We start from the raw sequence: 13830 nt of genomic DNA, 5'->3' as shown, positions 1-13830 counted from the left end.
CTCATTGATGAGTAATCGATGGGCCACAAAATTCTTTGGTTTCGAGTACTCATCGATCATCGCCAATAATCAATGACTAATCAACTGATTACTTATCGATTACTCATTGATTATTGAGGATTATTTCTCTGATCGCCAACAACGGGTGAAAGTAGCTGGAGAATATTCGAGCTGGAATTATATTTCCAGAGGGATTGCCCAAGGATCAATCCTCGGGCCTTTGATAATTCATATTTTCATCAACGATCTCCTGTTCATCGTGAAAAGATGTAAACTCTCTGGCTACGCAGACGACAAGCAAATTTTCTTTGCTCATAATGACTGTAGAGAAGTTGAGCGTGCTATAAACTCTGGTCTCGAGCTTGTTGATAAATGGTATGATGAGAACGGTCTGAAAAGGAACAATTCTAAATATCAAGCTATTCTGATGGGAAAATCGGACGCCACACTTGATTTCAAGTGTCAAAATTCCAGTATCCCAGTGACTAAAGAATTTTAGATGCTTGGCATAACGATAGTTCACAAACTGAAGTTTGACAATCATGTTGCAAAAATATGTAGGAAAGTTTCACGGCAAATAGCTTTTCTTAAAAGAATGAAGAAAATGCTTCCCTTCGAAAAAGGCGCGACCTATATTTAGCATTTATCCTTCCTCGCTTCAATTATTGCAGTGAAACCTGGAATTTTTGTAGTAAAAGTGCTGCAGACAAATTGGAAAGGTTAAATGAGCACGCGATCAGGTTTGTTTTCAGCGATAAGTACACAAGCTACTCGGAACTTCTCATCTTTACAACAACAAAGATTAATTAAAATCACACTGTCTATTTTTAATGCCGTCCACAATCCTTAAGCGCCCAAAAGTATGTGACTATATCCTCTGGCTACCCAAGCCAAAGTCTACTACACATGGCTTGAACTCAGTCCGTTATATTGGTCTGAAACTCTGGAATTCAATTCCGAACATGTTTAGAAATATAACGAATTTTAAGTCTTTTAAGAGATCCATTAGCCAAGTTGATCTAGTGCAATTTTTATAATTTCGAAGCTTTTTTATTGAATTTATTATTTATTTAGATATAAGATATATGTAAATGACATCACAACAAGCTTTATTGATTTAGTGATATGATCTCTCTCGCCTTAAGCTTTTCTGATTCGCTAGTTTCATTTCCTTAGACAACGCCTATTTTTACATAGAACGCGCATGGTCTCTTAAGTTTAGTTTTAGTTGGATTTCGTTGTCTTCATGTGTACATCGTTATAGTCTATTTGGAGAGTTCATTTTTTGGTACTTAGAGGCAAGCGGGAACCGATATGTAAGTACATTTTATCCTCTGTAGTTTTGTCTATCTGGCGACTCATAAAGTATATTCCTGCAAGAAGTTGTTGTAATACTCAGTATCTCGTACCATTACGTGACTACGCCTTTTTGAGTTTCAAGTAGGTTTTTACTTTTTAGTTCGGCGTGGGAATCTCATTTCTTTTAGTTTATTTAGTTGTCGTGCCTTTGCAGGCGTAGTCCGTTCTCAGATTTATTTTGTTAGTTTCTTAGTATCGTATTATTCGCAGGAAGCAACCATTATTGTTTTTGGGAAGGTTTCTTTACTCCTGCGTACCCAAATTTAGTTGATTTTGTTCCTTTCATGAAGTATACTTGGTCTAATATTCTAGTTGGTAAATTTATTATTCCTGTATTTCAATAAGTATATTTCTTTTGTCTTATTACGCGTTTTAGCAAGGTTTTTTATACCGGAACAGCTACGAAAATGAAAATATGATTGGAATGTTAGCGAAATGTTATATTATCTGTTAGCCAAACTATAATAATTGTAATTGTACTTTAGCTTTTAGTAATTATTTGTTACGTTGCATTATATTTCAGTTTACGGTTCAATCATCGTCAATAAAATCACCATCAAGGACTAGCTCCTAGTTTCGTGATCGTAGTTGATTCATGATCGACCAGTAAAATATACCCGCTCACATGGAGTTTCGCCGCCACAATAGTTTTAGCCGCATGACAATTGGCTTCTCCTACAGTCGGAGCGTATCATCCGTTACAGTAAAATATCGGCGTTACCTCTAAGTTCAAAATAGGAAATGGAAGAAACTGGAATGAACGATGACGAACTCTACGAAGGATCGAAAGAACGCCAGGAATTCGAAGACGTGGCGTCCGGTGAGATTAAGGACACATGCGAAAGGAAACAAACGATGAAAGGAAGAGAATATAAAAAGGAAACACTAGAAAAAAGACGAAGAACATGCAGTTCTAATCTGCAAAAACACCTCGATTTGATTCGAGAACTTTTAAACTGTGATGAACCGCCGTGGGCCTCCTTGCAGCTGGCACGCGATAACCTCGATAAAATAAAGGACGAGTTTAATGACGCACATTACGAATTTTATGAGTATATCGACTCCAAAGAAGAAAGGTAAACCGCTTACCAATGGTTTGATGTACAAGACAGAGTAGCTATAGAATTACGTACCCAGCTTGTTGACAAAATCTATTCCGTAGAAAGGAAAGCTGAAGAGCAGAAACCCAAGTCCGTCTTTTCAGGCAGCAGTAAGAGATCAAAAAAGTCGAACACCTCGGGAGGGTCGGCTAGGTCACGAAGATTAGAAGCGGCGGCAAGAAAGGCCAAACTCGAAGTATAAAAGCAGTTTTTAGAGCAGGAACACGAAATGCGAAAATTACAAATATTACAAGAAATCTCTATTGCCGAGGCAGAAGAAAACGTAATGAAGAGAATCTTGAACGAAGAAAGTGAAATGAACACGAACGGCCATGCCAGTCAGAAACCATTAATTGACCCTGATGACAAGGATAATGACAAAGATAACAAGATTAAGGATGAGGTCAAAAGCGAAAATGTCAAAACAGAAATTAAGGATCAATTAAAGGAGTGTGAGGTCGATCAGATAAGCAAGGAACTTAATCCGAACACGCAACCTTTTGTCCCAAAACAAATACCATGTTTCAACGCAACGCAAAACCAGCCGTATCCGTCGTTTGACATCGGAGCCACTCTCAGCAATCTTGTAAGTTAGCAAGCAAAACAAACGGAATTGAGCTCGCTCCTCATCAATCAACAAAAAGCAGTTCATTTGCCTGTGAAAGAACCGCCAGTATTCTCGGGTGACAGTTTCGAGTATCCCGCTTTCATCACGGCATTTGATTCAATTATCGCGAACAACGTTCACACAGATAAGGATCAGCTATTCTTCTTAGAGAAATACACAAGCGGAAGTGCTAACGAGGCGATAAAAGGATTTCTAGCCACGAACTCTGACAAAGCTTATAAAGAAGCCCGCAAACTGGGAACTGGCGACAGATAAACGATGGCGATTCTAAAGGGCTTCGAGAGTTTTCCGATTTATTGGTACGCTGTCAGGAAGCGATGAAAACTATGAAGTCCATGGCCGAGCTTGATTCTAGCCAAATACTAGTAACGCTGTCAGCGAAGCTTCCCTCTTATTCGGGCGTCAAATGGTGCAGGTTCGCCCATGAAGAACAAGCAAAACGCCAGAACCCTATCGGATTTAAAGATTTCATCCAGTTTGTCAAGCAAGAAGCAGAGGTTGCTAATGATCCTGTATTCTCTCCTGACGCTCTCAAGAAAGAACGAAACAAAGCTACCAACACAAATGAGCAGCGCGTTCGTCTTACAAGACCAAAACGGCGAAGTGAAGCCACCACAGGCCAGTCTTTCTTTTCGTCTGTGACAAAATCGGGAGAAACTAGCAGAACCGCGGCTCCACTACCTCACTTAACACCATGTCCAATATGCGAAGGCAATCATTCAGCCGTGAAATGCCACAAGATCTTGAACACCTCCCCCGTTGAAAGATACGACATCTTCTTGTCCAAAGGTTTATGTTTTAGATGTGCAAAATCAAGTCATCTCTCACGCAACTGCCCGTCCAAATCTACCTGTGGAGAGTGCGGAAAAAGGCACCACACCCTTCTACACAGAAACGAGCCCACTGGTAAAGATAGCAAGCCCCAAGCAAAGGAAAAGGTTGATCAAAACAAACCACAAGAAAAGAAGGACTACTCGCCTAGTACCCCGGCAACAGCCAACGCCTCTAGTGTCTCTTTAACCTCACATGTTGAGTCGACCGTCATTACTAACTCAAAAATTGTGCCCGTTTTCGTGTCCCATCGTGATTATCCGAAGAAAGAAGCGAAGGTCTCCGCTTTGCTACACGATGCAAGCGACACCACGTTCGTTACAACCAAAGTTCAGCAAGCCCTAGGAATTGAAGGAGTAGAAACCGAGTAACTTTTAGCGGAAAGACTTGACAGAAGAGCCAAGGTGGATCTGCCCAAAACGTACGCAAAGGAAAGTATTCCATGCAGGGGGAATCAGATACCCACTCCAGAAATCGCCAATATGTGGCCCCATCTCAAGAAAATCAAAGACAAAACACCCAAACTAGACGATAGCATTGAAATCGGCCTCCTCATTGGTTGCAATTGTCCGAAGGCGATCAAACCTAAAGAAGTCATCACAGGCAAAAGTGAAGATCCCTACGCAGTACGTACATTGCTTGGATGGTGTATTGTTGGACCCGTCACTAGCACCCAGTCCCGAGTCTCCGATAGTCTCCTCGTGCAACGCAATCTTGACACAGGAAAGCACCCCTATGGAAAACCTGGGTATTGACCTCGTCGTTCGAGACAAAGCAAAGGAAATAATGAATCCATTGGCCGTAAAACAAATGTTTGAACTTGACTTTGCTGAACACCGAAGCGCGAAAAAACAAGGTCTCTCTAAAGAAGATAGGAGATTTATGAACATTGCGGAGACAGGCGTGCACAGATGCGACGACAGCCACTACGAACTTCCTCTCCATTTAAAGGAAGATTTTAAAGGTCTACCTAACAATAGAAATGATGCAGTCCGACGTATGTATCACCTCAAGAAACAGTTCGACTCACCAAACGGCAAGGATTATAAAGAAGAATATATAAAGTTCATGAAAGACATGATTGACAATGGTTACGCTGAAAAGGCTCCAGATGACGACAACTTGAAACCTGGCATGACATTCTACATCAACCACCATAGAACAAGACATCCAAAAAAGAAAAAACTGAGAATAGCTTTTAACTGCAGTCAGGAATATACCGGTGAATCCCTAAACAAGTATTTGATTCAAGGCCCTTTGTTGACTAACGACCTAACAGGAGTCCTTTTAAGATTCAGACAAGAACCGATCGCCGTGACATGTGACATTGAGGGAATGTTTCACCAAGTACGCGTCAACTCTGAACATCGCGACCTTCTGCGTTTCCTCTGGTGGGAAGACAACGACCCTTCCAAGGGCCTCATAGATTATCGCATGACAGTTCACTTGTTTGGCGCACCATCATCCCTGAGTTGCGCCAACTTTCCGCTGAAGCAAACCGCGAACGACATCGAGGGAGAATATGGAGAGCAAGCGGCCGAATTTATCCGAAAGGATTTTTATGTTGATGATGGTTTGAAGTCAGTCCCTACAACAGTGTCAGCAGTGGAGCTGGTGAAGAACGTAAAAGCCATGTGTCATTAAGGTGGTTTCAATCTCCAAAAGTTCTTATCCAACAGCAAAGAAGTAATCAAGAGCATCCCAGAAAGTGACAGAACTGAGGGTGTCAAAGAAATCGACCTAGACTTGGATAAACTCCCTTTGGAACACACATTAGGAGTGCAGTGGTGCGTCGAGTCTGATAGTTTTGAATTCAATATCGTTCTCCAAGACAAGCCATGTACAAGACGCGGAATTTTGTCCACCGTGAGTTCCGTATACGACCCCATAGGATTCGTTGCCCCCCTCATGTTGCAAGGAAAAGCAATTTTACAAGAACTATGCGGTCTCAACCTGAACTGGGACGAACCTGTTCCAGAAGAAGAAAAAATGAAATGGGACAGATGGAGAATGGAACTGATGAAACTTCAAAGTATCAAAATTCCCAGATGTTACAAGCCAAGCCACTTCGGTCAAGTCATCAGAGCAGAATTACATCACTTTAGCGACGCAAGTGTCCAAGGATATGGTCAGTGTAGCTACCTGCGCCTTGAAGATGAAGCGCATAATGTGCACTGCGCGTTTGTCATGGGAAAATCTTGAGTAGCTCCTCTAAAACCCGTTACCATCCCGTGACTTGAGCTTACCGCTGCTGTCTGTTCCGTACGAATAAGCCAACAAATACATTGGGAATTAGAGTACACAATCGACGAAGACTTCTACTGGACGGATAGCAAGGTAGTACTTAGGTATCTGAACAATGAAAGCAAACAATTTCATGTGTACGTGGCCAACAGGGTACAAGAGATACAAGATTGCACAGATAAGAAGCAATGGCGGTACAGAGTATCTAAACAGAACCCCGCGAACGAGGCGTCGCGTGGAATGAAAGCCAAGGAACTTCAAGATTCAAGATGGATTCTGGGACCGGAGTTTCTGTGGAGCAAGGATTGTACTTGGCTGAATAGTGACGAAAAGAGCCACATCTTGAGAGATGACGACCCCGAGGTTAAAAAATCAGTCACCATGACAACATCGTCGTCTGAAAAAAGCAAGTCTACTTTGGATGAAAGAGTCGAACGGTTTTCTAGCTGGTATCGCGCACAGCGGGCGGTAGCATTGTGCATGAAGTATATGAAGAAACTAAAGGCTCGCGCCAAGAAAGAACCTGAGGAGACAGTTCAAGTGAGAGCCCAAGATCTGGAGAGAGCTGGAAAATTAATTATCCACGCCGCGCAGTTCAAGGCATTTAAAGACCAGCTCAAGGAACCAGTAAAAGGAAAAGAGGACTCTTCAACGTACACGACCACAAAGCCGTATAATCCAGTTCATAAATTAGACCCCTACATCAATGAGGATGGTGTTCTGGGCGTGGATGGTCGTCTAAAGAATGCAGATTACGCTGATCAGGTTAAACATCCCATAATTTTGCCGAAAGGAAGTCATGTGAACAAACTCATTATCAAGCACTACCACGAGTACACCAAGCGTCAGGGCAAAGGAATGACGCTCAACGAGATTAGGTCTCGCGGTTATTGGATTATCGGAGGCTCATCCGCTGTAAGCACCGTTATCGCTTCTTGTGTCATGTAGGAACCTCCGAGGACCGGTAATCGAACAGAGGATTGCAGACCTCCCAGAAGATCGACTGGAAAGTGCCCCACCTTTCACATATTGTGCAGCCGACTACTTTGGTCCGTTCATGGTGAAGGAAAAACGCAAAGAAATTAAGCGCTATGGAGTCATATTTACATGCATGACTTCAAGAGCAATTCACCTAGAGATTGCAAATTCACTCGACACTGATTCATTCCTGAACGCACTCAGACGATTCGCCAGCCGACGTGGACCCGTCCGTCAACTACGAAGCGATCAAGGAACTAATTTCGTGGGAGCCCGACGAGAACTTCTGGAAGCACTAAACGAAATGGATCAGGAAAAAATCAAGTCAAGCCTCTTGAAAGAACAATGCGACTGGATCACCTTCAAGATGAATGTACCGTCGGCAAGCCACATGGGCGGCGTATGGGAACGCCAGATACGAACGGTACGGAACGTGCTCTCATCCCTTTTACAACACAACTCTGAGCAACTTGATGATGAATCCCTCAGGACATTAATGTGTGAGGCAGAGGCAATAGTCAACAGTCGCCCTCTCACAGTCAATCAGCTCACTGATCCAGATTCCCCTGAACCACTGACCCCAAGTCATCTCTTAACAATGAAGTCTAAAGTCCTACTATCACCGCCTGGAAAGTTCGAGCCGGCCGATATGTACGCTCGCAAGCGTTGGAGACGCGTACAGCATCTCGCCAATGAGTTTTGGACGCGCTGGCGAAAAGAATACTTACTCAGCCTTCAGGAACGTCAGAAGTGGACCAGACCCCGTCGAAACTCAAGCGTCGGTGACGTGGTGATGGTGAAAGATTCCAACCTCTCACGTAACGCATGGCAACTTGCTCGTGTCGCTACTGTCTACCCAAGTAAAGATGGTCAAGTCCGCAAGGTTCAAGTAGCCCTCGCAGATAGCTGCCTGGACAAGAATGGAAGGAGATCTGGACCTTTGCGTTACCTAGAGCGACCAGTACAGAAGTTAGTACTTCTAATGGCAGTGGAAGAGTGAGTACCGGGGAGATCCCTACCGAAGAGCCACAAGGTTACTTATAAACGAACACTTTGATTTTGAACTTTGATTATAGTTTTTAGTTATATGAACTTTGATTAGTGAAATATAAATATTTCAGGGGAGCCATGTAAATGACATCCCAACAAGCTTTATTGATTTAGTGATATGATCTCTCTCGCCTTAAGCTTTTCTGATTCGCTAGTTTCATTTCCTTAGACAACGCCTATTTTTACATAGAAAACGCATGGTCTCTTAAGTTTAGTTTTAGTTGGATTTCGTTGTCTTCATGTGTACATCGTTATAGTCTATTTGGATAGTTCATTTTTTGGTACTTAGAGGCAAGCGGGAACCGATATGTAAGTACATTTTATCCTCTGTAGTTTTGTCTATCTGGCGACTCATAAAGTATATTCCTGCAAGAAGTTGTTGTAATACTCAGTATCTCGTACCATTACGTGACTACGCCTTTTTGAGTTTCAAGTAGGTTTTTACTTTTTAGTTCGGCGTGGGAATCTCATTTCTTTTAGTTTATTTAGTTGTCGTGCCTTTGCAGGCGTAGTCCGTTCTCAGATTTATTTTGTTAGTTTCTTAGTATCATATTATTCGCAGGAAGCAACCATTATTGTTTTTGGGAAGGTTTCTTTACTCCTGCGTACCCAAATTTAGTTGATTTTGTTCCTTTCATGAAGTATATTTGGTCTAATATTCTAGTTGGTAAATTTATTATTCCTGTATTTCAATAAGTATATTTCTTTTGTCTTATTACGCGTTTTGGCAAGGTTTTTATACCGGAACAGCTACGAAAATGAAAATATGATTGGAATGTTAGCGAAATGTTATATTACCTGTTAGCCAAACTATAATAATTGTAAATGTACCTTAATTGTACTTCTGGTACATTATTTTCTATATGTATGTGGTAATGTCTGCGTTTATGACGCACTACCCCGCTATGCTAACATGAACTCGTCCATTTTTCTCCTCAGCGCTGACCTCCGCCCAGGATAAGGATACCTTTCGTGATCGTGTTCATTGCGTTAAATAACACTTGTAAGAATATTGTTAAAAAATAATTAACAAAAACCAATAAGTAAGATAACTTAATTTTATATATATATAAATAAAAACGTGTTGCAACTGTCAAGTCTTCTTGACTTAAATTTCTCTTTTCTCGCAAATTTCGATACATCAAATTTCATCGACGAATTGAATATTCACAACTACTTTTTCTACAAAACACACGTTTTCCTGTTCATTAAATTCGATTCTTTATAACTTATCAACTTGAAGGTCTGTCCACAATTACTCTTGTGGGATACAGGATTTGCCTATTTTTGGTGCAAATACTCCAGATGCAACCTTAAAAAAGAAGGGAAAGCACAAATTTTGATAATGAGAAGTTGAGCTTGATTTCCTATTTTATGTGGCTCCGATGTGGGAATAGGAAGGAAATAGTAGAGAGAGAGGGCAATTATCGCATTTCAAATAGCCTTGTGGAAAACCCAAACGAAATAAGACCTATTAGATTTATCAATTATCACCCTCAGCTACCCGTGTCTTCGTATTCTTCCCATCTTTTAAAAAGACAGAGCGCCTCAAACGTTCAAAAAAGGCAGTCTCTAAACAAAGAACTAAAAGAACATTTCCACGCAGACGATTGCAACTTGAACACATATTTTTGCGCGGATTTAGGAATCGACGGAAGACAATAAAGAGATTTTAAATAGAAAAGGGCACAACTGGCAACAAATCGATTCGATTCAATGTGCATAGTAGCACGTTTATGTTCAAATAAAACACAGCATATTCTTACTACATACAACTAATATGTTCCTACACATTTCAAACACGTATGCTCAGCGCATTCCGGGCGATGATTGCCTAGCAATACGACAGGGATTGTGACATAACAATGCCCCTATTCCTGAAAACAATGGAAGCGCAGATTAAAGGGGACCATGAAAATAAGAGCTGTAGAACGATGCATGCAAGTAAACCGAGTGCATTCGCTCCGCCGCCTAATTAATGAATCTAGCTATGAATCAATCAAAACTTGATCCATCTACCCAACTCAACTGCTAATTTGCAAAAGGCTTCGAATAAAACATAGTAACCTTTTTTCGTACTAATACACGCACAAAAAATAAGCACAACAGAAAATAAAGCCCCCTTTCCAAGACTGTTAATTGTTAAGTAAAAAATCATAAACATCAAAGCTGCCTATTGCAACAGGGTTTCTCGCATAACGTCTCTTTCACAGAAAAATGGAAGCAAGACACTGATAACAAAATTAGCGCTGCATTGGAATTCAAACGTATAAAAAAGAAAAAAACAAGCGCGAAGGCGACATTTCAGATTTCTGTTCTTGATCCACCAACTTGGGTACACTACACGTACATGCTACATGCTTTCTAAAAACAAAAGCATAGGCAAAACGGACTGTAAACCACGCAAGCCGGATCAGGTGACAGTTTCCGCAATATCTTTGAACTGATATATTCAAACCAGTACTAAATCCCCAAGTTTCATTTCCCTAATAATTCCAGCTAAAATATGAGAATCTCTGCTCTCTCTTTACAAAAGCAACAGAAGCAGGTGCAAGACTCTTGTTCCACCACGGGGGAACAAAATAATCTTAAAATTCTCTAATGCGACCTATTCATCTTCCTTTTTGTAGGGTGATTAAAAACAAAAAGCTTGTTTTCATGAGATCTTAAACTGCTGATCTTTTTTTTTTCATCACCACTTTAACGCGTTATTAAAACAATATTTATAGACTGTCAAAATAGTCATTCCTCGGAGCAGGACGACCTCTCGCTCAAACAAGAGGTCGACTTGTAGGAAGTCTAAATTTTTATCTATCTCCTCAAGTTTTTCAAAACACATGAACACACAGCGACAAATTTCTCTTTTCTTCCATTGCTTGGATATGACTCACTAAAAATTCATCCTCCAGGAAATCCGCCCAGATCTGATAGATGTTAAGCCGTCACTTAGAATAATTGTGATAAATCTTACAACAATATGGACGCGATCCATATTCAACCAAAATTTCTGACCAGTTGGACTGGGAAATGTGGTCCACCTCAAAAGGTGGACCAGTTTTTTCGAAACTTTTCTGGTTGGACCACACCGATCCATTGAGTTTTGGACCGAAATTTCTCTACGTCATAACCAAATTTTCTCTGATGGATAGTTTACCAAATTTTCTTACCTATGGTGCTCCGCTGCCCGCGCGACAGAGCTCTGCTAAAAGATTAACTTTTGAATAGAGGATAAAACCGTTAGCTCTGGTAACCTGGAAAAAGACTTTGGTTACATATTTTTCAAGGCTGAGCGGAGCTTAACATAAATTTATATTGTTTTGTTAGAAAACCTTTTACAACACAACAGTGAAGACAACAGAATGCACTCCCTGCTTGAAGGTGTAGAGCACATCGATAATCCACATGAAGTTCTTGAACATCCTCCATTCTTGCCGTCTGGACAAAGGCAGCTACATCACCCGAGAGTCACCATTTTTGAAACAGGAGGCCAAATATACAAAGCAACTCTTGTCTCTCTCTTGAATGAGGATCCACAATTATCCCATGACAGGTACAAAATTTTGCCGGCTTCTTTAAAACGCTAGAAAGCCTTAGTCACTTCAACTAAATCTAATTTTAACTGCAATTAAGGCATGAATAATAGATATATGATATTAATGTTAAATCTTATTTTTTGACTTAACCTTTTTAGACTGGTGAGAGTTTGCCAACGACAAGAATATCATCGTGGAACAAGCATGATTGCTGGCAGGAGCAGAAGCCCCAATAGGACAGGAGTTGCTTTGTTCGATGATTACGCTGTTGTAGACAGGCATAGCCAGTCTTTCTTCATCGGGAGTCTTTCTCGCATGGTGCACGCAGGCAGTCATGGGAGGCAAGAATATAAGCGCCCTGTGGCCTATGACGATCCAAAGAGGGAATCTATAACCTGCTATTTTCAAGTTTGCCTGTGTCCGAGGATGGACCCCTTTGTGTGCCTGACGAAGAGCTCGCGGAAACAAAAAGTGGTGTAGCAAGAGTTTTTGAGTCCCAACCAAGACGAAGACGTGCTACCACCACTGCATCTGCCCCTCGTACAGAGGGAGGGAGAGCTGTCACACCCACTCACGCTCGATGAAGGAATCGTGAGGCTTCAAGTCCAACCAGAGCAACAAAGCGATGGGGGTCCGCAGAGATCAACTAGAGTAAGAACTGTCCTATTGTATGATCCATAAAGGAGATATGTCACAGATGGTGGATCTTGAAAACTTAGCTAAATTTTTTAAGCTTGTCCATTATATTTACAACCTATCTGAATAATCATCCTTGCTCCTTTGTGTTTTATTATTAGTACTTTTTGCTCGATTTGAAGATACCTTTGTAAATCACTGGAATATTTCATGTGCCGTAAGATGGCTTCGTTGACGTGGTTACGTCAATATATATTGAATGTAGTAATAGCTCTTTCAGTGTTTTTTTATAAAGGTGTGCATATATATTTACTTGCACCTACGTGTACATGAGCGAAGGTACTCATAGTTTGCTCCCAAGTTCAATGTTCAAAAACAACACATTCTAAGTACTTCTGCAAAAAATAATATTTCCATACTTTTGATATAGAAATAAATGGATGAAGTAAAATTTACTATTGAATTTGCATTACCAGAGCATACGTAAAGAGTTCGATCGATTTTTACTCGGAAGAAATTACGAACCAAGATTTCAATTCACAAATGCCTGATTTAGCTACTCAATTAAACTTCAGTAGCACAAAGGGCTAGGCATGTTTGAATGGTTTCAGTAAATCTGTACTTACTAATTGATCAACTGCTGTATTATAGGACACCAATCGCTAAGTGCATGTTTTCTTAGCTGCTCAGTTCACACTTTAGTTGCAAAATGACTGGAACTTGGGATGTAGCTGATAGTTTCAGTAAAAAGTGTTTATTTGTGTAAATAGTTATTAAGTAAATAATTTGATTATATTGTAACATAATCAGATCGTGTATTTTCTATTATATACCCGGAATATACACAACATTTAAGCTATTCAGTCCAGAATTAAATTGCTGGAATTTTGGACATGTTTCATAGTTCAAGTAAATAATGATGATTTATGTAAATATTCATATGAGCGACTGCTGGATTATTACACAGAGATTAATTCATATTCCTTTTTTTTTCTTTTATTCGAAGGTTACAGTTTCTAAAAGACATTCGAGTTTTGTTCCTATGGATAGCACATTAGTCACCATAAGGTAAGGATGTATTCTGTAGTTATGACGGCACATTATGTAACCCGCGTTGTGGAATTCTGAGCTCGAAACTTTGCAGTCTCATAACCTACCTAATAAAAGCAGATAAACATTGCCTTTAACATTGGTCTGAACTAGGGAAATAATTATAAGGCAGGTCTGAAACAGGGTATTGATTTAAGGGTCAGGTCATAAATAGGGTATCAAATTTTTGGTTAACTCATAAATAGGGTAGGGAAAATCGCAGATTTTGGTCATAAATAGGGTAAGGGTTTTGGGAAGCGTGCCGCACACCCCTACCCAATTTCTCTGCGAGTACCCCCCCCCCCCCCGGGTATATGACGCATCAGCGAGAGCATATTCTGGTGCCCCATCCTTGAATGAGTGCTTAAACCCCGGACCGCCC

General features: G+C 40.7%; 2 protein-coding genes across 2 annotated transcripts; both read left to right on the top strand.

Annotated features, from left to right (window-relative positions):
• Window positions 1–2688: 2688 nt before the first annotated feature.
• LOC140932021 (uncharacterized) lies at window positions 2689–7110 on the top strand. The gene is made up of 5 exons (XM_073381686.1): window positions 2689–3045; window positions 3399–4285; window positions 4494–5541; window positions 5584–6046; window positions 6215–7110. Exons 1-5 carry the CDS (start codon window positions 2689–2691, stop codon window positions 7108–7110), a joined length of 3651 nt encoding a protein of 1216 aa, XP_073237787.1.
• Window positions 7111–7219: 109 nt separating this feature from the next.
• Window positions 7220–8140, top strand: LOC140932020 (uncharacterized). Its single transcript, XM_073381685.1, has one exon. The coding sequence runs from the start codon at window positions 7220–7222 to the stop codon at window positions 8138–8140; it is 921 nt and encodes a 306-aa protein (XP_073237786.1).
• The last annotated feature ends 5690 nt before the right edge of the window (window positions 8141–13830 follow it).

The sequence above is a fragment of the Porites lutea genome, chromosome 3 (genome assembly GCF_958299795.1).
Source record: "Porites lutea chromosome 3, jaPorLute2.1, whole genome shotgun sequence".
Taxonomy (NCBI): Eukaryota; Metazoa; Cnidaria; class Anthozoa; order Scleractinia; family Poritidae; genus Porites; species Porites lutea.
Note: the sequence above shows the minus strand (reverse complement) of the source record. Positions and strands in the feature narration are given on the sequence as shown.